This window comes from Amblyomma americanum, chromosome 9 (assembly GCF_052857255.1).
Source record: "Amblyomma americanum isolate KBUSLIRL-KWMA chromosome 9, ASM5285725v1, whole genome shotgun sequence".
In the NCBI taxonomy this organism is placed as follows: domain Eukaryota; kingdom Metazoa; phylum Arthropoda; class Arachnida; order Ixodida; family Ixodidae; genus Amblyomma; species Amblyomma americanum.
The window spans coordinates 134,259,729-134,280,812 of NC_135505.1; the positions used below are offsets into that span (position 1 = coordinate 134,259,729).

The 21,084-nt window shown below is 45.4% G+C and overlaps 1 protein-coding gene across 3 annotated transcripts in view; it reads right to left on the reverse strand.

Annotated features, from left to right (window-relative positions):
• The window catches only part of LOC144104452 (uncharacterized), a 35,123-nt gene continuing 14,039 nt past the window's right edge, over positions 1–21,084 (reverse strand). The window contains exons 9-18 of one of the 3 annotated variants that reach the window (XM_077637455.1): positions 20,614–20,755; positions 17,797–17,925; positions 9,459–16,996; positions 8,397–8,525; positions 7,308–7,360; positions 5,775–5,937; positions 5,248–5,305; positions 4,703–4,757; positions 2,622–2,677; positions 1–1,015 (exon numbers count right to left, since the gene is read on the reverse strand). In XM_077637455.1, the coding sequence (XP_077493581.1) occupies positions 2,644–2,677; positions 4,703–4,757; positions 5,248–5,305; positions 5,775–5,937; positions 7,308–7,360; positions 8,397–8,525; positions 9,459–16,996; positions 17,797–17,925; positions 20,614–20,755 (8,301 nt within the window). In that variant the 3' untranslated portion in view covers positions 1–1,015; positions 2,622–2,643. The remainder of the gene's footprint in view (positions 1,016–2,621; positions 2,678–4,702; positions 4,758–5,247; positions 5,306–5,774; positions 5,938–7,307; positions 7,361–8,396; positions 8,526–9,458; positions 16,997–17,796; positions 17,926–20,613; positions 20,756–21,084) is intronic. The other 2 variants (XM_077637453.1, XM_077637454.1) reach the window with 2 other exon arrangements.

The window sequence follows — 21,084 nt, forward strand, 5'->3', positions numbered from 1 at the left end:
TTCATGACACTGTACACGATGCTTTATTTAATTTTCCCTAAAATGTACAACCGTCTACCTGGTCCCACGCCTTCTTAAAACTCGGTTCTGCTGCCACGAAAAAGAAGTCGCAGCCGCAGCATTTCTTAAAAAACAATGAGGCACAATCGCTTGTCGCAACGCGAACGAAACAACGCTATAAAAGTGCATAAGGGACGCAGTCCATTACAAAGTGTGTGAGCATTGGCAGCTCGGTGAGTGATCTATCAGAGTGGACATCAACAACTTCTGGGACATTGTTATAAACAAATGCACCTCTTTCTGCTACACTAAATGCAACGACACAGTGCTTCTAATATAACTAGAGTACAAAACTTGCTGCTTTTATGCAACATCACAAAGCTTCATGTCCACTGTTGAAACGCTAGTGCTTTTCGCTATGAAACCCAAGTGACATAGTCATTATGTCATATCAATGTCGGTACAGCTAGTAGATGTGCGAGCACGTTCCTCACTATCACAATGATGTGCCAAAATTCAACTATAGTCTGTAGCACCACTTCGCAGGCTCAGCAAAACCAGCGTATATACTTCCTGGCAAGCACTTCACACACAGATGGCGCAAGCTTCACCTGAGCCAGATTGTGGCATGCCAAAAAAAAAAGCAGCAGCTTCCAGCTGTGTTGAGGAGAGCAGCTTTGCTTCTATAACCAGTCTGTAGTTCACGGAAAAAAAAACAAAAACGCTGCGTTCACGCCGCAGCTCATCCACGCAACCTTCTCGACGTTGTGTTTCTAAGATCTCGCAGACTTTCGGCGAGCGATGACCCTGTCAGTGCTGCACTGTCTTTTTTTTGGGCTTGCATGATTTCGACGAACGACGTTACACCTCCGTGGTCGATGACTGGCAGATATATAAGTGGCACCTCTCTTTTCACACGAGATATGCGAGGAGCACGATGTGAATGAGGACGAGGTAAAGGCCGAGTGCGATCTGGCCATACTTGCGTCTTCGAATCGCGAGCCGGCAATTCCGTCTGCAACGCAAAGAGCCAAAGCCAAAGAGTCAGGATGACGCCAAGATGCACCGCCCCGTGCTGATTTCACACAGTGCTGAAATGATTTGCCAGTAATGTGGCCTGCTTAAACTGCTAAAACGGTGTGCAGTCTCTTTTTTTTTCTGTGCGTGTAATGCCGCCAACCCAAAAAAACAGGGTGCCCGTTTTTTTTTAATTTCTTTGCCAGCAATGGAACTTTTAGCGGCGAGCAGAAGCGAAGTTGGTAACTTCAGCAACTTTTTATTTAATTATCATGCTTTTCATAGAAAGCTGCTGTGCCAGTCAGGAGATGGACAAAACATCTTTTCGCCTCCTGAACAGTAGTTCAAAACAGCAGTTCACGTGAAGCGTGAACTTCACTACAAGCATTACCAAGTGGCACGTGCAAAACTGGCAGTTTTCAGCACAAAGCCGAAGTCAGCTGGGGCGAATGCAAGTGGAGTCACACAATGCACATGTGAAAAATAAATTTTACATTCTGCGCCACTGCAGCTTTAGCAACACATACAGAGCGTTCTACCTTTAACGGGAGGATTAAAAATATTTATCTGCGCTAACTACTCCCCTATTTGCACCTAAGATATTAGGCGTGAAGTGGGATATTGTGGTTTATTTTGCTTGAGAACTAATTTAAAGTCTGCAATTGCCTGGATTGTCCAGAATCATTGAGAAACTGCTGTTGGCTGCGGCTCCCTCTGGCAGAAAGGTAAGCCAAGCGGAAAATTTTACAGGTGGCTCCACCTGTCAGGCAAATGAGCAACCTAATTCAGTAGATGGACAAGTTGCATGTTTGATGCCGGCAAGTTGCGCCACCTGTGAAATTTACCGCTTGAACCGCCTTTCTCCAAACAGGAGCACAGCCAATAGCAGTTTCTCAATGATTCTGGACAAACTAGGCGACTGACAATGCTAAACTACTCCCCAAGCAAAATAGACCTAAATATGCCACTTTGTGTACAATGTTTGGACACAAATAGATGAGTACTTTTCACCGAAAATTTTTAAAATTGTCCAACCAAATATGGACACTGTATATGAAAGCGGGAACACAGTGACACTGGACAGAGAGTGCAAACTCAGAAACACTATATTTAAAGTTCTCATTCAAGGTCACATTAGATGTTTCAAGGGGCATTGATAACGGCTATGGCGAAGGGTGGACATTTGAGCATGTTGCTTTGTTGCCATACAAAGAAATGACTGTCAAAAACTATTCAGTGTATGGGAAAAGTGCAACAGTGGCGGGGCACAGACAAGCGCTGATACCAACTGGCCCAAATTTCAGCTGTCAAAAACTAGTTTGGTCAATGTCATTCTATAAAGTTGTATCGTTAGTTACGAGGAGGTTAGTCTAAGAATGCAATGCCCTTGTTCTTCAAATTTCAACACTTTCGAAATATTAGAGCAATTTGCTTTGAAGTTCACGCACACAAAATTCTACCCAAAGTGCGTCAAGACTAGAAATTGTTAGAAGTCGCAAACACACGATGATGGCTTAAGAGCATTTTAGCTTTTATCAAGGACATGTATATGCAGATCGAGAATGTTAGAAGAACATAGTTACAAGAAAAAAAGGGTGCGGTACCTCTCACGTCTCAAAAAGGCTTTTAGATGTGATGCACAGTGTGACCTGAAGTGTCCCTGCAAAATCATTCAACTCAGTGCATATCAAGCAATGCATGCAACAGCAAAGCGACTTCCAGGGAGGTCAACTATGTTGAAGCCTGTTGCAGCAGGGCACAGGCTATACAGGGCTGTGTACACTAATGTTGCCTAGGATCACTGCACCATACACGTAAAGTCATGTTCAAATGGACTGTGCCACTGCCACCTACTGCGGTTCTCGAGACGGGCACAAAAGATGCGCTACCAAAAGCAAGCCTTTTAAACGGAGGCAATGGCATTTCCGGCACACACTTTTTGTGCAGGCTTCAGTGTGAGCAATTGACTAAAAAGTAAAAATTCTGAAAAACTCTCCTGTTCATTTCTGAAAATGAGAAAAGGGAGATGCTGCATTAATTCGCATATATTCTGAAGCTGTTGAAGAGGTCCAATGGTATGCTGCTCCACCTGTCCCAAGGTTATCCTGAATAAAAAAAACTCTTATGTGATCTTCGGTGGATCGTTTGAATGCGTTAGCCACCAAACGTTCGTTATATCCGAGGTGGTACACTAAGGTTCGTTATGTCCGAGGTCAACACATTAAGTTCGTTACATCTGAAGTCAACACACGAAATTTCGTTATGTCTGAGGTGGCATACTTAGGTTCAGTATATCTGAGGTTAATACATTAAAGTTTGTTATTCCGAGGTGGCACACTAACGTTCGTTATATCCAAGGTTAACATGTAAACAGTCGTTATATCTGAGGTGGCATACTAAGGTTCGTCATGTCCGAGGTAGTATACCAAGTTCGGTTGTAGCCTTTCCACTGGCTGATGACAGACGGTGGTCACCATTTCCACTTGTACAGACCAGTCTAATACAAACGCATTAATAAAAAAGTAAACCAGGTGCTACTTTTGCCGCACAACTTAGCAAGAAATTGTGGAGAGCTGACTGACACCCAGGTCCTCACACTCGCCCATTCTATCCTAGTGGAGAAGCCAATTCAAACAATTCCTCATGTTATCAATTGCAAACCAACGGCTACTCGTACTGCATTCACTGAAGACTGAAGTGCCCAATGTGCACCCATACTGTTAATCAGTGACACCCGCTATTAAAAGTTTGGTTTGGTTTATGGGGGTTTAACGTCCCAAAGTGACTCAGACTATGAGAGACGCCGTAGTGAAGGGCTCCGGAAATTTCGACCACCTGGGGTTCTTTTACGTGCACTGACATCGCACAGCACACGGGCCTCTAGAATTTCGCCGCTATTAAAAGTGTTCAAGAAGTTACTTTGGGAAAGCCTCCTTTACAAGAGAAAAAAAGAAAAGGTAATGTGAATGGTTGTTCTCAAATGTGAAGTCCCTCATGTGTAACCTTTGGCTTGCTTGAAGCTCATATATTTAGATGTGCAAAAAAAAGTACGGACAAGATGGAAACCACATACATATACAGGATGAAGCGCTGTAACAGCTATAGTAGCGCTTCGTCCTGTGTACAATGCTTCGTTCTTGTGCATTTTTCTTTCGCGCACCTAAATGTATGCAAGTCTACCAACTTGCACAACTTTTGATACTGAAGTTGTTCAACCATTAACCTTCGATGTTTCCGTAACAGAATTTGTTTTTCTGGTGCTCAAGACAAACATTGAGGAAATGTTTTCAACAATGCAACAATGTGTGAAATAACAAAAGGAAAGTGGCACTCAGCACTTCCCTAGCTTTCTAGGTAAATATCAATGCGTTGAAATCCATGTCACAAGGCCTTCGGATTGGCCTCTTTAAAGCACGACTTGAAAGAAGAAAAAAAAAACAACACAGAAATGCATGCATAAAGGGCCCCTTAACCTGTTTATAGGCATTTTTCTGAACAGGCTGTACAAAAAAGGTCTAAAATGCTCCACAAACATATTTGCGACAAGAGTCACCTGGGAACTAGACACTTGAAGAACCCTGACCTCTGCCTGTATATATATCTGACTTGTCTCTTTAGTTTACCACACCAAAAAACTAGACTGATCTGCAATAGAATACTATATAATAGCATAATTTGCACTTACTGCCTTCCCTGGATCCATCTACGCAGTTTGGATGCATGTGACATGAACTGACGAGCTGCAAAAAATAGAACGGAGCGCAGTAATGCCAGATGTTATATAAACGCACATTGCACAATCATGTGCATGTATATATAAACAAACAAGGCATATCTAGCATGGCAAAATATCTTGCGCACAGCCCAGATAATTTATTTCCTTTTGTTTTCAGTAGTAAAGACGTCTTAAAGTGACTGCTAGTTACATAACACAGGACAATAAGGAAAAAAACTCGATAACTGTGCCTGTAACTAATACAGTACAAAAATTGGCAAACAGTGTAATCACAGCTATAGGACCTAAACTTAACCACAAAATCTGCACTAAGGCACCAGAACTGACGCACACTTTCAAATATCTTGATGCAGATGTCTCAATGACATTACGCCATTTTCAAAAGAATGCCTTATTATGATGGTCATTTTTATTCTTCCTAGATTATATGTCCAGAACTGAGTTTAAAACAAATATGCGGAATAACGCTGCATGGGCAATGGGCAGACACTTACTGATAGAGTAGTCGGTAGCTGGAATCTTGATCACATCATCATGTAGCAGTAAATGATGCTGTGAAAATGAAGAAAGGGGGGCAGAAAAACGGACATAAGATGTTTATGAATGGATACAACTTTGATATTTTCCACCTAGCATTTTTGCATATTCAAGGTGAATAGTAAGGACCTCTTGGCACAGTTATAGTAATTCAAATAGACAAGCCCAAGACCATTTTATATTGAACTGATCACAAAAACAGTGTAAAGGCAACATAAAATAAAGAAAACTGCAATGCAAAAACATTCTCCTGATTGAAAATATATGCTCTGTACAAAGACAAAATAGAAAGACAACAACCTAAATAAACAAGAAAGCTCTGCGTCACACACAGAAATTCGCTACACTGTCGCCTCATTTACCTACAGCAACCATTAGCACCTGCAGCAAGTGCTAATGGTTGCTGTAGTGCTAGTTTCTAATTCATGACAGCTCTGAAGACAGCACTACAAAGCAAGCCGGTAACCAGCACAACGCAACTTACCGATTCGTTCAGTGAGAGTCTGGAGGGTGACGGCACGCCCCACTCAATGTCCCCAAGCTCGCCCTCAAGCAGATGGCGCCGCTGGCGCTCGGTGCGCAGCCCGTCGGCCAGCTCTTCCACCCGTTCTTCCAGCTCTCGGCGCTGACGTTCGCATTCCTCCAGCCTATTCAGATAAACCAGAACGTACTTTGAGGATGCTGTGCTCCCGACTCCATTAAGAGATGAAGTAAAATAAATAGGGTAGCTGCAAACGGCTTCTTGCATGACAACAGATATGTCCTGCATCTGACGAAAAAAAACAAAAACAGGTCAGTGCTGCTACACAACAGTTGCCATCCCACTGCCACCATAGTCCCCATTTCCCATATTTCCTGATTCCCCTTACTCAGAAGGCAAGTAAGGAAGGAAATGAAAAAAAGGATTTAATAGAAACCTGCCTTGTTGGGAAAGAACTTTGCAGAACAGGATAAACACCCGTTGAGCTGAAGGTTTCTTCGAGGAAAGTGAACATTTCAGAGCCAGCTAAACTCCTTAATCAGGTAGTGTGATGATGGCAGAGCTTAGGCTCATAGCATTGTTCGCCTGCATGCACGGCACAATTCTTGGGATCACTCTGGCTATCATCTTAGGCTGCACGAGCACGTTCGCAGAAATGCTCAGAGTGAATAAATGGCTTTGGTTTGGTTTAGGGGGTTTAATGCCCCAAAGCGACTTGGGCTATGAGGGAGGCTGTAGTGAAGGGCTCCGGAAATTTCAACCCCTTGGAGTCCTTTAACGTGCACTGACATCGCACAGTACACAGGCCTCTAGCATTTCGCCTCCATCGAAATGCGACCGCAGCAGCCGGGATCGAACCCGCGTCTTTTGGATCAGCAAGCGAGTGTCATAACCACTAAGCCACCGCAGTGGCTTGAGAGAATAATTAACATTCCCTTTCATGTTTCGGACATCCCAACACTATATCAGCAGTCTTCTCGAAGACTGAAGCAAATTTAAGACCCAAGACTCAAGCAGTAGAATGCATTATCGTCCTGTCAATGTAAATTTGTAGGGGACCAAGAAAGAAATCCTAAGCACAGCTGGCATTTTTTCTGCTTTATTAAGTAAAGAATTGCTTGCGTGACACGCACAAACAGCCATCCCCAGTCAGCAAAAAGTTTCAGTATAGAGCATGCAGCATAAATCAGATCAGAACTCTGCAACATCCCTGCCCGATAGTATTTGAAAGCAGACATTTACCTGAAAGACAAGACATGAGTCTATCCTTGTTATTTCAAGATCATCTTTGTCAATGTCTAATCATTCGTACACACGTCAACAGTGTGCTTTTAGAAGCAAGGCCATAGGTTTCCTGTCCCTGTCACTTCTACCACTGTTCCCATGTGGTGAGAATGCAAATAAGCATCTGTATTGCGCACAAAAATAATATTAAGCACAATGATGCATCTGAAGCTTTGAGAGAAGGCGTGACGGCCCCATGGAAACAACTTGTGCCGCAGCCCGTGATGCCATCATCATCTTTACTGTGCTCACCTGCTGTGGAGATCGGCGGGTGGATCATCTGCAGCTTGTCTGGTGTGTTCAATCTGCAAGAACACCAAAAGCACAAACCAAGTTGTCAAGAAAGATAATTCCAATTGCACTGTTCTATCAGTTAGCTATGGTGAAATGCTTGTAGAAAACTATGCTCAGGAGTAACACACACAAAATGCCGCAGGCAAGGTTTACAGATGCTCATGTCCACTTTCTGAAAGCAAATAGGCAATGCATAAATTACATTTAGTGTCATTAAAAGTCATCTTTCTTTTACATCTTTCAGCCATGCATTTCTTTCCTTGATTCGACAAGAGGGCTGATATGGGCTGGTTGGTGCATGTTGACGGGAAGGATTTAACAGCACTAAGATGGGACAAAGGGAACGAGAGCACAAGTGTGCGTCGTCTCATTCCCTTGGTCCCGTCTTAGTGCTGTTGCACCCTTTCATCTTTCTTAGGTCTGCAAGAGGCACTATAGATGATCAATAAAACCTTGCCAAAGGGCCCAAGTACAACTCTCCTCCAAAGAAGGGAAAAAAAATACTAACTGAAAGTTCAGAGAAAGCCTGCCTGGTGGTGAGTATTCGAAGTGCCCGAAATTGTGCACACTGCACATAATGCACTCCAGCCAGGGAATTTTACGAATTGATACCATCCAGAAATTTGCACCAGCCGTGATTGCATCACTGAGATTCTGCTGTATTGGGCTTAACATATATAGTCATCGTCAGCCAGATTACATCTACTGCAGGGCAGAGGAACTTCCCAATGATCTCCAACCAGCACTGTACTACGTATGCTAGCCACAGGCATCTTACTTGAGCGAATTTCTCAATAATGCCTCTCCACTTGACTCTACTCTGACCGTGGGTACACTTCCCTTGCCTTGGAATCCACTCAATTAGTCAAAGCGATCGTCGGTTATATCCGAACCCACATCATGTGTTGGCCGAATACATTTTATTGTCCCTGGGATTTCATTAACTAAAGTTCTAGAACAGGCCAACCTGAACAGGCTACATGACTAAGACGAAATAGAGAGATGTCAGCAATGCAAAGGTGCCATCGCCCATTGTTCCCAGCTCACCTCAATGACGTGGCTGCCTTCTCTGCTGAAAGGCGATGACTGGAGACGCAGTAACTGTGCCTCCCTCTGACGCAGGACTTCTTGCGTGTGAGACAGGAGTTGCTTGAGACTACTCTTCTCTTCGAGAACCTAAAGAAGTGTTGGAGAGTTGTTAAGAGGTTGAAGTGGTGTTCAAATGAGATGAGCTCAGTTTTACTCTGTGTACAAAGTACAGACACTCAATGCTGTCATACTTCTGCAGCTATATGCTGACATGCACTGTGTCCAGTAACATGACAACGGGGCGCACTTTCAGCTAGCAACAATCTCCCGGGAGACAGCACTACTTCGTTTTAACTGGTGTTGAGAGCAAAGTCTCCCAGTGTCACACGTTAAATTAACACTTGGGATGTTGAGGTATAACACTTATATGCAGCCAAATGCGCAGTGTGATCATGTTATCATACGATGTGTGCAAATAAGGTTTTGTCACAAGCAGTAGCTGCTATGGTAGCTAGTTCACAAAAGTCCGTGGACATCCTTAAAACTGCACGTGGAATGTTCTACAACAGCCACAATTTCCGTTCAACCCCGTAAAACCCAAGCAATGAAAATGTGAGAAAAAGTCGTAACTTCCAGAATTTCATCACTAATGGTCCCTAGACGTAAAAAACTGGCAGTTAATTAGGAAAACTACAAATTGATAATTAAAATGAGCAAACTGTTGCTAGGGTTCGCTTTTGCCAAGAACTATCTTACAGCAAGCCTCCTGCATTTCTGGTGGCTAAAACTTTGACGTTACCATGATACATATGTCGGAAAAAGCTGTTTCTGCAATAATGTAAGGACGTTATACACATATCCGAGCAGAAATGAAAACTCCACATTTTTAGATTTTTACAGTCTATACCATGTGTGATACACCTCGCATTATAAGGTTCCAAATCCTGGCACCTACACAATGTTGAGCACGTTTCTTTCTTTTTTTTTTTCACCCCCTAGCACCCACTGGATTTCTGTCAAGTCGAGCCAGTGAGGCCGAACTTAAGGTTCTGACTGTTTTGTCCTTTCATGTTCGCATACCTTGTTAAGGTCAACCGACATCTCCTCGTTCCGGAGGCCCAGCTGATGCAGCTCAGCAGACGTCTGCTCCAACTCCATCTGCAGCCTCTTCACCTCTGCGCTCTCGGCTCCGTCGCCCTGGTTGCCTTCAAGGCCCTTGATGTAGCTCCTCCAGTTCTGCACCTGCTGCGTCAGGGCCCTGTTGTCCTTGTGCACCTGCTCCATCTGGCTTTGAAAGTCCAGCTTGCTCTTCAGGGCCTCCTCGTGCTGTGACCGCACCTTCTCCAGCTCGGTGTTCAGCTCCCTCGCAGCCTGCTTGAGGTGCTCCTCAATGTGCTTGAGCTGCTTGCGTTCCTGGTTCCACCTGCCCTCCTTAGCCTGGGACTGCTCGATGACAGCGGCATGCCTCTGGCTCAGTTCATCCAGGTCCTGCTGCAGACGACGCACCTCTTCTGATGCTGCCTCCTCTCTGGCCGCCTTGAGATCTTCTATGGTCTTCTCAGCCTGCTGGAGCTTGGCCTTCAGAGAAGCCGACTCCTGGCCCACGGACTGTACCAGCCGTTCTTCAGCCTTCAGCTGTGAACTCTTCATCTGGTGGAATCGCTCCTGTAGCTGCTGATGCTCTTGCCTCAGAAGGTCATATTCCTGGACAGTCTTGTGCCCCACGGAGGCTTGCTTCTCCATCAACACAAGGGCCTGGTTCGCTGCCGAGAGGTCTTCAGCAAGCTGCGCACACTTGGATTCCAGTTTCTTCTTCTCCTCCACAACCACGTGGAACTCCTCTTCAAGATCGCGGTGCCGGTATAAGATTTGATTGTACTTCTCCTGCATCTGGGCAAAGTCGTGTTTCAATGCCACCGTGGCCGCCATGTCGATGTTCTTCTCTTCCAGCTGCTTTTGGTACCTGTTCTCCAGGTCCTTGAGGGCCTTTGCGTGCTGCTCGTGCTGTGCTTTCAGCTCCTGCTCCAAGTTCTGCCTTGCTCGCTTCATGTTCTCAGCAAGGTTCTGGAAGGCCTCATTGTCACTGCTCAGCATGTCAGCCTGTTCTTTCAGGTCTGCGACCTCAGACTTGAGGTGCTTCGACTCAATCTCCAGCCTGTTGTTCTGGTCCAGTAGGTCTGCGATTCTGTCATGGAGGGCATTGCATTCGGCTTCAGCTTCGCGGGCCCTAGACGTGGCCTGGTCCAAACTTAGAGCGAGAGTTTCAGCGTGTTCACTTTGCATGAGTGCCTTTTGCAGATCTTTCTGTAGCGAGCAGCATTGACTTTCGAGTTGGCCCACTTCATCCGATTTCTTCTGGTAAGAGTGCTCGAGCTCAGCATGCGATTCGCGGAGCGCGTTCAACTGCTTCACGAGTATGTCGTTCTTGTCCTTGAACAACTTTAACTTTACCAGCAGCTTCTCAGATTTGAGCTTTGTCGCAGCAAGCTCGGAATTCAGCGTGTTGCCATCACCTGAGCCCTGCATCGACAGCTGTGCTTTCAGCACTGCCATCTCTTCTTTCAATGCAGCTATCTGAGTGAGCATTTGCTCCTTTTCTAATGATGCTTCTTCTTGACCCTTCTCTTTTGAAGGCTCATCTTCAACATCAGTCTGAAGTGATTTGTCCAGTCTGGTTGCTGCCTCTTCTTTTTTCAGACTCTCTTGCAGTTCCTGCCATCTGTGCTGCAATTGCTCGTTTTCCACGACGGCTTCACTTAATCTTTTCTTCACTTCTTCACATGACAACCTCAAGTTCTCTGTCTCTTTTGAAAGCATGGCATTGGTGTTTGCCACGGAAACGAGATGCTGGGAGACTGCCCGCAACAGTGCTTGATGGTCCTTTGAGTCCACTGCCATCTTTACCTCTTCCAATCTGCTTGGCTCTTCACTGTTCTGGATGCCTGTGCTTAAAAGTTCGCCCAGGCACTGCAGTGTCTGCAAGAACTGTTCCTCAAGGGAATGCTGGCTGTCCTGGAGGGAGGAAAGTTGTAGGTCTTTTTCTGCAAGTGAGGACTCCAGTGCCTCTCGCCTTTTTCTGACGCTTTCCAGGAGCCACTTCAGGTATTCGAAGGCACTGAACTCGCCGCCCATGAACGTCATGTCCCCAGGGGGACGCTCACCGCACTCTTGAAGAAGCACGTCCTGTAAGATGCTGTACTCAGCAGAAAACTTCTCAAGCTGAAGCTGAGATGTCTGGAGCTTGCTCTGCAATGCGTTGGCTTCTTCCACCTTGGAGTCTACAATCTCGAGCTGCTTTACGAGGTCTCCGCTCAGAGATTCCAGCTGACCTTGTAGTAATCCAAATTCTTCGCTCTTCATGCGCGAAAAGTCTGCATGCTCTGAATGCAGCTGCTGGATCAGATCAGTGGCTGCGTCCAATTCACCCTGCAGTGCTCGTTCGCGGTTCAAGCTGGCGTCGAGGGCCTCTTCGTGTTCGGCTGACAGCCGCTGAAGCTCGGCCTTTGATGATTGCAGTTCCAGGAGCAGATGTTCGGTGTCTCGAGAACTGTTTGTTTTGAGAGCTTCATTTTCTGCGGTCAGTGTCTTGAGAGCTTCACTAGTAACCTCTAGTTGTTTCTTGAGATCCACGACTTCATTTTCGAGTGAGCCTGTTTCCTTCCCCTGAAGCTTCAGCTCTTCCACTTGAGCCTGGAGGCTGTGCAACTCGGCATGTGCCGTCAGCAATTCCTTGCTCAGATTGTCACTTCTTTCCTTTTCAAGAGCTAAGTGGTCCCTTAAGCTCTGCAGCTCTTGCGACAGTTGCACAATTTGTTGATCACGTTCTTCAAGATCCTCACCATATTTCTTTAGGCTTGTCCTTTCATTGACAAGAGTCTCAACCAGCTGCTCCATTTCTTTCTTCAGGCTGTTGTTCTGTTCTTTCAGGCTTTCAATTTCTTTAGTCCTGTCTTCTAATATCTTCATTTTCAACCGCAGCTCACCTCTGGACTTTTTGAAGGCGAGTTTGAGTTTCTTCAACTCGGCATCCGTAGACTCCTTGTCCTCCGCTTGCTGGGCTTCACGCTGTGGCTCTTCTGGAGCACTGTGACCGTGTTTGGCTTCTTCTTTCTTCACTTTCAACTGCTGCTCGGTCTCTTCCAACTTGATTTTGATGTTGGCAAGGTCTTCAGTCAGCTTCCTGATGGCTTCTTCCTTGACTAGCATTGTTTCCTGGGCCATTTGAGCCTCCATTCTTGCCACGTCAAGTTCCTGCTGCAGCACTGCAATCTCAGACTCCACACCTTCTGAGTGTGTTGTGTAGAGAAGCTGTGCTTCTTTTGGGACGATGGTTTCCTCCACGACCGGGGTCTTTTCTGGCACCGAAGTCTGATTTCCTTGAGTGACCAAGGTCTCCTTCAGGATCTGAGACTCTTCCTTCGTCCTCTGCAACTCGGCAGCGACTTCCTGGAACTGCTTTTCAATGGCCAGCAGTCGCTCTTGCTCCTGCTGAAGTCTGTCGATTTGAACTGCAAGGCTTCGCACCTCACTGTGATGTCTCTGGCACATTTCGGTGACTTCATTTGAAGCCCTTTCAGCCTGCTCCTTGAAGGTGCTGCTTTCCTGGTGCAGTTCGCTAAGCCTCGCCTCCAGCTCTCTGATCCGCTCGTCACATTCTCCGACCTTTGTCACATAGTTGGAAACCTCTGCTTCCAGCTTCGAGTTGGCGTCTGCAAACTCTCTCAACTGCTGATCATGGTTCTGGACAAGGTTTTGTATTTCAGCCGAGAACATGGCAATTTGCTCCTTGGCCCGGCCATTCTCGAGGCGCAGGTCTTCGAGTTGCGCCAGGAGACTGAGCACCTCATTTTCCTTGTCAGTGAGCTTTCCGTTGAGGCTTGTGCATTCCGCTCTGGCACTCGACTCTGCCTCAAGGAGCTCCCTCAGTTGCAGATCGTGGTTGGCCACCAGGCTTTCTATCTCACTTGACACACGAGCCAACTGCTCCTTTTTCTTGGAGAGCTCAACATGAAGCGTTTCTACTTGACCCTGCAGTTCAACGAGTTGTTTTTCTTTTTCTGCAAGAGCTTTCGAACTTTCTTCAACATCTTCCTTGTGCTGTTTGTTCACCTTTTCTTGCCAATCTCGTAGCTGTTGAACCTCTACTCTCAAGGCGTCAATCGTCTCGGTCGAGTTTAGCAAGCCACTTTCTGCCGCCCTCAATTTGCTTTCAAGCTCCTCAAGCGTGTAGCTCAATGTCTGCTTCTCACGTTGAAGCTTTTCAACTTCCCTCAGCAGACACTCCTGCGTCTCTGCGGATGCTGTCAACTGGTTTTCCAAGTCCCCAATCTTTTTCTTTTGCCCTTCTAGCTCGGGGACAAGGGAGCTTGCTTCAGACTTCGCCGTCTCCAGTTCTGACCTGAAATTTGCCTGGATGTGCTGTTCACCAGCCAGCTTCTCCCTAAGGCTGGCAACGGTTGTGTTGGCTTCGTCTACCTGCTTGGCCAACTCCCGGTTGTCTTCCGTCAGTTTGTCATTGGTCTCCTGCAACTGAGAGACTACTTGCACTTTCTCGTCTAGGCTGTTTTCAAGTAGGCGCAGGCTTTCTGTCATCTTCTGCAAACTTTCTTCTTTCATTTTGATTTGTTTTAATGCCTCCTCGACTCTGACCTCAAGGCCCTGAACTTGAGCAGCAGACTCTCGATTTGCCGCTTCCAAGCTGTGCACATTCTGCGAAGATTCCTCGAGCGATGCCTTGAGGTTGAAAATGAGAGCGTCTCGCTCCTGAAGTGAAGCCTCGGCCAGTGAAAGTTCACCTGTCTTCTGCTGCAAATCTCGAGACAGCTCTGAAACTTTAAGCAGCAAGTCCGACTGCTGCGATTCGGCATTCTGTTTTAGCGAGTTCAGCTCTGCATCCTTCGAGCCCACAGCAACCTGTAGCTGCGCCAACTCGTCCGTTTTTGCAGCTAGAGATTCTTTCAAACTCTCAACTTGCTCGAGTAAGCGCGACTTCTCATTGCTCTCATTCCGAAGCATTTCTTCAGCTTTCTGCACCTTGGCATGCAAGCTTGAAATTTCTTTGAGCTGGTGATCATTGAGTTCCTTCTCGCTGTCACACATCTGCCGCAGTTCTCGCAACTGCTCTTGTGTCGCCGCAAGTTCCTGGCGGTTGTCCTCAGACTCTTTCGTAGCTTGAGTAAGCTCACTTTTTAAACTGTCACATGACTTGCTGAGTGCTCCAATCTGCTGCTCAAGCTCGTCTTTTTCACTATTATAGAGGACAGCCTGTTTGGCAAGTTCCTCAGTGACATAACTGTGCTTTTCTTCAAGCAGCTCATTTTGCCGGGTTAGTTCGTTGAGCTTCTCTTCAAGCTGATCACTTCGCTGAGTTACTTCATTGAGACGCTCCCGTGCGAAAGAAAGCTCTTTGGACAATTCCAAGTTTTCTTCGTTTTTCACTGCGAGTGCCTCATCCAGCTGCTGAACCTGGAAAGTCAGGTGTTCTTTCTCCTTCTCCAACCAGCTGACAGTGTCGTGCATTTCGATCTCTCTGTCCAGTCGATCTGATTGCAAGTTGGATGACTGCTGCTGCAATTCTTCAACCTTCTGTAAAAGATTGTCTCGCTCAGCTCTGCAAGTTTCCAACACTGAAGATGCTTGCTGGGCTTCCTCCACGACCATTGAGAGTTGCTTGCACAGGCTTTCTTTCTCGTCTTCAAGTCGTGCAAGGTGCTCCTTAAGTGCAAGGCATGAGTTCTCAAGCTCTGCTTTCGCCGAAAGAGCAGTTTCAAGTTCCTGCTGAACACTTTTCAGGGACAATTCGGTCTGCTTGGACTTGGAACTGATTGCTTCCATCTTTTTTTGCGTCTTCTTTAGCTTATTCTCGAGTGACTTGTTTTCAGACTTTGCTTTTTCAAGACAGCCTGCTAAAGTGGTCACCTCAGATTGGGCTGCCGACACCTCTTCTTCCTTAGCCTGCAGCCTTTCTCGAAGGAATATGACCTCCTTAGTTGCTTCTGATAAGTCTCTGTCTTTGGCTTCAAATTGTTTCTTGGACCCTTCAATCAATTCTTGCAGTGCCGCTTCTTGAAAGGCAAAGCTGTGTGCACTGTGCTGAAGCTCTACTTCCTTTGCGTTGAGGCGCCCCGTCAGGTCAAGTATCGAATGTTCTTTCTCTTCAAGCTTTAACTGAAGAGACGAAACCTCCTTCTCGAGATCAGTGCACTGCTCAAGCAGTGTTGCGACCTTCGACTCCGTCTTAAGGTGCTCCGCGTCAATACGAGACTGAAGGTCTTCAATGTTGCGAAGAGCTTCTGACAATGCTGAGTCTCGTTCTGCAATGACCTTAGCTGACTCCTCTTCGAGCAGTCTCAGTCTGCTGACTTCATCTGTGAGCTCTGAGACTTGGTGTTCTTTTGCTTCGATAGCTTGCTGAAGTTCAGCCTTCTCGTCAACAAGCTGCTTGATCCGGTTGTTCAGTTCTTCTTTGTCTAGCTTCTGCGACTGCGAAAGCAGGTCGAGGTTTTCGTGTAAAGCGTTCCATTTGGACTTGAGCTCCTCAAGTGAATTGATGGACAAGGATTCTAGACAGGTGTTCACGGCAGTGAGCTGACTCTTCAGTGAATCGGCATCTTTCAGAGCTTCCTCCAGCTGTTTAGTCTTACATGCCAACTGCTCACTCCTTGCCACAGCTTCATTTAGTTCCTGACGCAGCCCAGTAACAGCGTGTTCTTTTTCTGAAACAAAGCGATCCCAGACAACCTTAACTTCGCCCAGCGTCGATGCGCCCATGTGCACAAGCACATCTTTGATGGCAGTGTTCAGCTCTCCGTATCCTCGTTTGACTTCTTCGTGTTCGACTCGGAGTTGGCTCTCACGAGTAGATATTTCAACCACCTCACATTGTTTTGCCTGTAATTCTTCCTGGACTCTCTTCAGCTCCATGTGCATTTTCTCGAGGTCCTCCGCCTGCGTTCTCAGTGCGCTCAAGTTGCCTGCATGTGCGCTGTTCAGTTCTTCGATTTGTCTCGACCGCAATTCAAGCTCCTCCTGCATAGCCTTCACTGCCAAACCTGCTTTGTCCCTTTCGCCTTGAGCGATGCGCAGGTCTTCGAGAGCTTTCTGAAGGCTTGTGGAGTCATCTGTTAGTGCTTGCCTCAACCTCTCAGCCTCTTCCGTGCTCGCTAACAACCTTGTCCGCAATTCTTCACATGCCTGCTCGCTCTCATGAGCTTTCAACGTGCTCGCCTCAAGCCTTTCCTGGGCATCTTTTAAAAGTGCTTCAAGCTCCTGTATCTTGCTAGATTTGAAAGCTGCTTCAGACTGTGCCTGCTCATGAACTTTGGTGAGATCTTCCAGTTCCTGGGTCTTTTGTTCTAACTCGCGTACTGATCTTTGAAGGTCTGCATCCAGCTCAGTTGCTCGAGCGGTAGCCAATGCCAGCTGTTCTTCTGCCAGCTGAAGCTTCTGCTGGAGGTCGCCAATGACTGAAGAGCCCTGTTCGCATTGTGCAAGCAACTTCTTGACCTCTTCTTCCAAAGCTACTTTCAATTCCTGCTGCAAGGCAGGCGTTGAACTTTCACTGGCTGCCTTGAGTGTCTCTAGTTCAAGCTGCAGTTCTCGCATCTTCTGATCTTCAACTGTATGCAAATTAAAAAAAAAATGGAGGACGTATGTTTAAGTGCAATTTTCATTGTCTAGTCGGCGTATCTTTGTTTCACCATGACGGCTGATGTAAGCCTACATAGCATGTGTTTTGACCCTTTCACATTTACGTTCGCTCTATCTTTAAGACAAACTGTCCAGAGAAGAGGTTCACTAGAAGATCCTTCTTGAGCCCGCAAGATTTTTTTTCAGAAAAACTGCTCAGAAACCTGCCACTGCTGCACACTTATGGTTCTGTGCGAGGACGCCAACCTAACCCGCGCTTGGTTTTCTGCAGCCTCAGGAATCGATGCAGGAGCCTTCAAAACATCGCTATAACATGAAAAAAGGTACCTCCGTTTTTCTGATAAGGATCGCCTGAGTTGCCATTCCTTCACCAAGTAAACTACGCATTTTTTGCGCATTTCTGCTCAAATTTTATACAACAATGTTCGGCTACAGTGAACAATTCTACAGTCTTTTACCTGCTCGCTACAACCAAGTTTGACTGTATTATATTAAGACGATAGGAGGTCCAGCTTGCGGTTTGTACCTTCAGCCTTTTTGATGCTCATTTTTTTTGTAGACCTATTTTTTACTGTAAATAAACTTTAAGCCCTGAATTTCCTTTTATCTATGTTGACTCTCACCAGCCCTAACCCTTAACAGTGCTTATGCATATAAAATAAGCATATGCGTGCATGTGTTAAATGAGCATGAGCAAGTTTAAGTGAGCATGCCGAGCGATAACCACGCATTAGCAAGACACTTAAGAAAAAAAAAAAGCAGTCCTCACGGTCTTTTTGTTCCTCAAGCTGTGCAGCCTGCACCTCGAGTGAGATCTTCTCGTCACGCGCTGCCTTCACCTGTCCCTTGAGCTCGTCAATAAACCGGTCCTTGGACGCCATCTCCTCCAGCTTGGCGGCTGCATGACACACATCAAGCAGTTGGGGCATTCACAAATGCACTGGCAGCAGCATTAGCTCTTCTTCTAAGGAAGCATACAACTCGAACTTGGGAAATTACAGTTATTCTCTTGCTTTTAACTTACATGTGATGAATGCTGTAGTGATAAATTAATTAATGAAAAAGGAAGGTTTCCACTTGCTCCAGCTGACCTGGCCAAGTTATAAAGGTGACTGTAGTGAGACAAAAAAAAATCCTGTGTCCATATATCAAGTTTTATATGAATACCAAGCTCACTAAGACCCCTGACTAATCAGTCTCCAGTTGTGCAAACTAGGCTTAGCGACATATTACGAGTCCTACCTTAGTGCAGACTCGGAGAGTAGAAATCGTACACCGATCTTTTAGACACACCAAAAGCGAGATGTACCATGAGATTAGCCACAGAGAGATAGTAATGTTTCCTCTAACCTGCTTATACTTCGTGTTTCATTCCACACATATATAAGTAGCCGAATATCAACAATTCAGAATATCAACAATTCAAACTCAAAGAGGATTGAAATTATGTTCAAATTATGAGGAGTACAAAATTAATGAAAACCTTCTGGATACTACACCTGATGCCGATAGAACCCATGCGGAGGTTTGGATAAAGTGGAGGTTCAAGTTAAGCAAGCTCAGGTTAACGAGATTCCACCACACTGACAATGAGCCTAATTTTCTCGCCTCTCTCGTTTAAGTCCCCCTTCTGTCCATGTTTGCTGCGCTGTTGTGAGTCATGAATATATATACCAGCTCACCCAAATTTCTTCACTCACTAATTTTCTTGCTCAAACCAAATAATCTTTTCAGTTTTGACAGCAGACCGTGCATAGCCTTCTGTACTACAACAGCGAATAAGAAAGCCGCTTAACCTTAAAAAAATCCTTAACCAGCACAATGAAGCAAACTTGTGGCTGATTGACTTTCAAACGCTAAAGCAACATTACAGGTTATGAGGCACAATGTAGTGGAGGGCTCTGGACTAATTTCCGCCACCAGGAGTTCTTTAATTCTGAATGCCACATGGACATATTTAAACTTCGGCTACACAAAACTATGCCCGCTGCAGGCTCGGTTAGACCCGCAAACTTGGGTAGAGTGGCCAAAAACCATGCCATTAAAAAATGACAGCGCCAGGACATTTGTGGTGGGTGGCACGGAAAAGCACGAGAACAAAAAAGTAAAATGTTCGGTAGGCATTAATCCTTTGTGGCACTGTTTTTCATAGAAATAAATGAAAAAATTCGCTAGAGAAAGCTTCACCTTTCGGCATGGGGCATTACGTAGGCTACACTATCCCGAAAGTGCACCATGTCAGGGTCTAAACCAAGCATTTTGCACAACTTTCTGTGGCCCGATAAATTTTAGGAAAAGCAAGCGCCACCCTTCGCCTCCACTTGCTGTCGTCACTGCCATTAAAGCAGGCGAAGCAAGCTTATTTAAATCAAGCACGTAAGACCCAAAATGCAGCACTAATTTTTTTCTCTAATTAGTAGTTTATAAAATGCTGCTAAACTGATGTTCCAAAGTGCAATATTTTAACCTGACAAATAATCCCGGACTTTCAGCGGCTAACTGCTCATTGCTAATGAAAGCAGTGCAGTAGCGTGCAATGACCACAGCTACTCTCAAAACTGCTTCAAAATTTTCAAACACAATTTCATATGTGCAAAGGTGCCTAAACATGTGCATCTAAATCCACTAAATGTCCATAAAAAGTTCCATAAATGTCCATAAACATCAGAAAATTTTAGTTTAAGGGCTCATATGATGAGCATGCCCCAATGTCTTATGCGCAAGACCAGGGGTTTTCCAAATGGGTTCCGCATAACTCTTTGGTTTCTTTAGAGTGATTTTTGGCATCCCCCGAGCACCTAAATCCTATGTCTGCTTCAACCCTCACCTTTCCTTTCGTCCGTTCTACTCTAGGACCAATCATGCTGCAAATGCTCACAGAACACTGTTAGTGAATTAGGTCATTTTTGACGGTAAGGGGGGGTATCGTTTGTCTGCATAATCTTTTTTTTGCATGCGTGTTAAGCGGGAAAAGATAGAAGCCAAAACACACGGGATTCTTCGGGAATTTTTGAAAGACATAAAAATGTGGAATGATTTGCCATGGCCCATCAAGACAATGACAACCTTGTCTGGCTTCAAAAGACTTTTTAGAAACACACAACAAGTCCATATTAATCCACGTGTATGATACCCCTATGACATTTGTTTTTGCCCTTGTTTATGCTAAGAGTTCCTATATTGTGTACGCCGCTTATAGCACTTCCTTCCATTTAACACCCCAATTTCATACAGTATACTGTGCAACTGTTCTAATGTCGCTTTTTGCAGTATTTCAAAAATTAAGCTTTACACAATTAGGTACATACTAACAAGAGGTTCCGTTCCTCTTCCTGTATACTACACTCATATGCACCGTATTTTCCATTGATGAATATTCCTTTAATGAATAAAGTGATTTATTGACAAAAAAAAAAAAAAAAACTCCCCCAGGCCACAAAGATTTAAAACCCTTGAGATAGACAAACATGTTTCTAGGAAATTTTCGCCATCTCTGGATATAGTTTCACTTCGTACGAGATGAATGAGCCTGAGTGGATGAGATGAGCCAATAGGGGAGATTAGCAACAAAAAAAAAAAAAAGAACCTTGTGACGAGAGAGCATCTTCCATCTCCAGGGCTTTGAGTTGGAGCGCACCTTTCTCCTCCTCCAATTCCGCAACACGCTGCTGAAGGGTCGTGATCAGCTCCGACGATGACGATGCTTCCCCTGCATCTGGAGGATTCCCCTGGAACGAGAAGGAGGCGACATAACTTCTCATAAAGACATCAGTGCAGCTTTCAAGAACGGGTTAAGCAGTGATTAAAAGAAATTAAGTTACAGTAAACTCCTCCAATTATGCACAGCTTCACAGGTAATGAAGGATTTATGATGATCATAATGATAAACAATAAGTTAATCTTGATGATGAACAGGGCGTGGCGAATGGCTAGGGCTCAAGGCCTCCTGGACTAAGGACGCCGCCCGCCAAGCCTATGCTGAAGACTCTCACCTGCTCATTTGAGTGACAAAGTTTTAATGCGAACGCATTAATGCGAATGTGAACGCATTAAACGG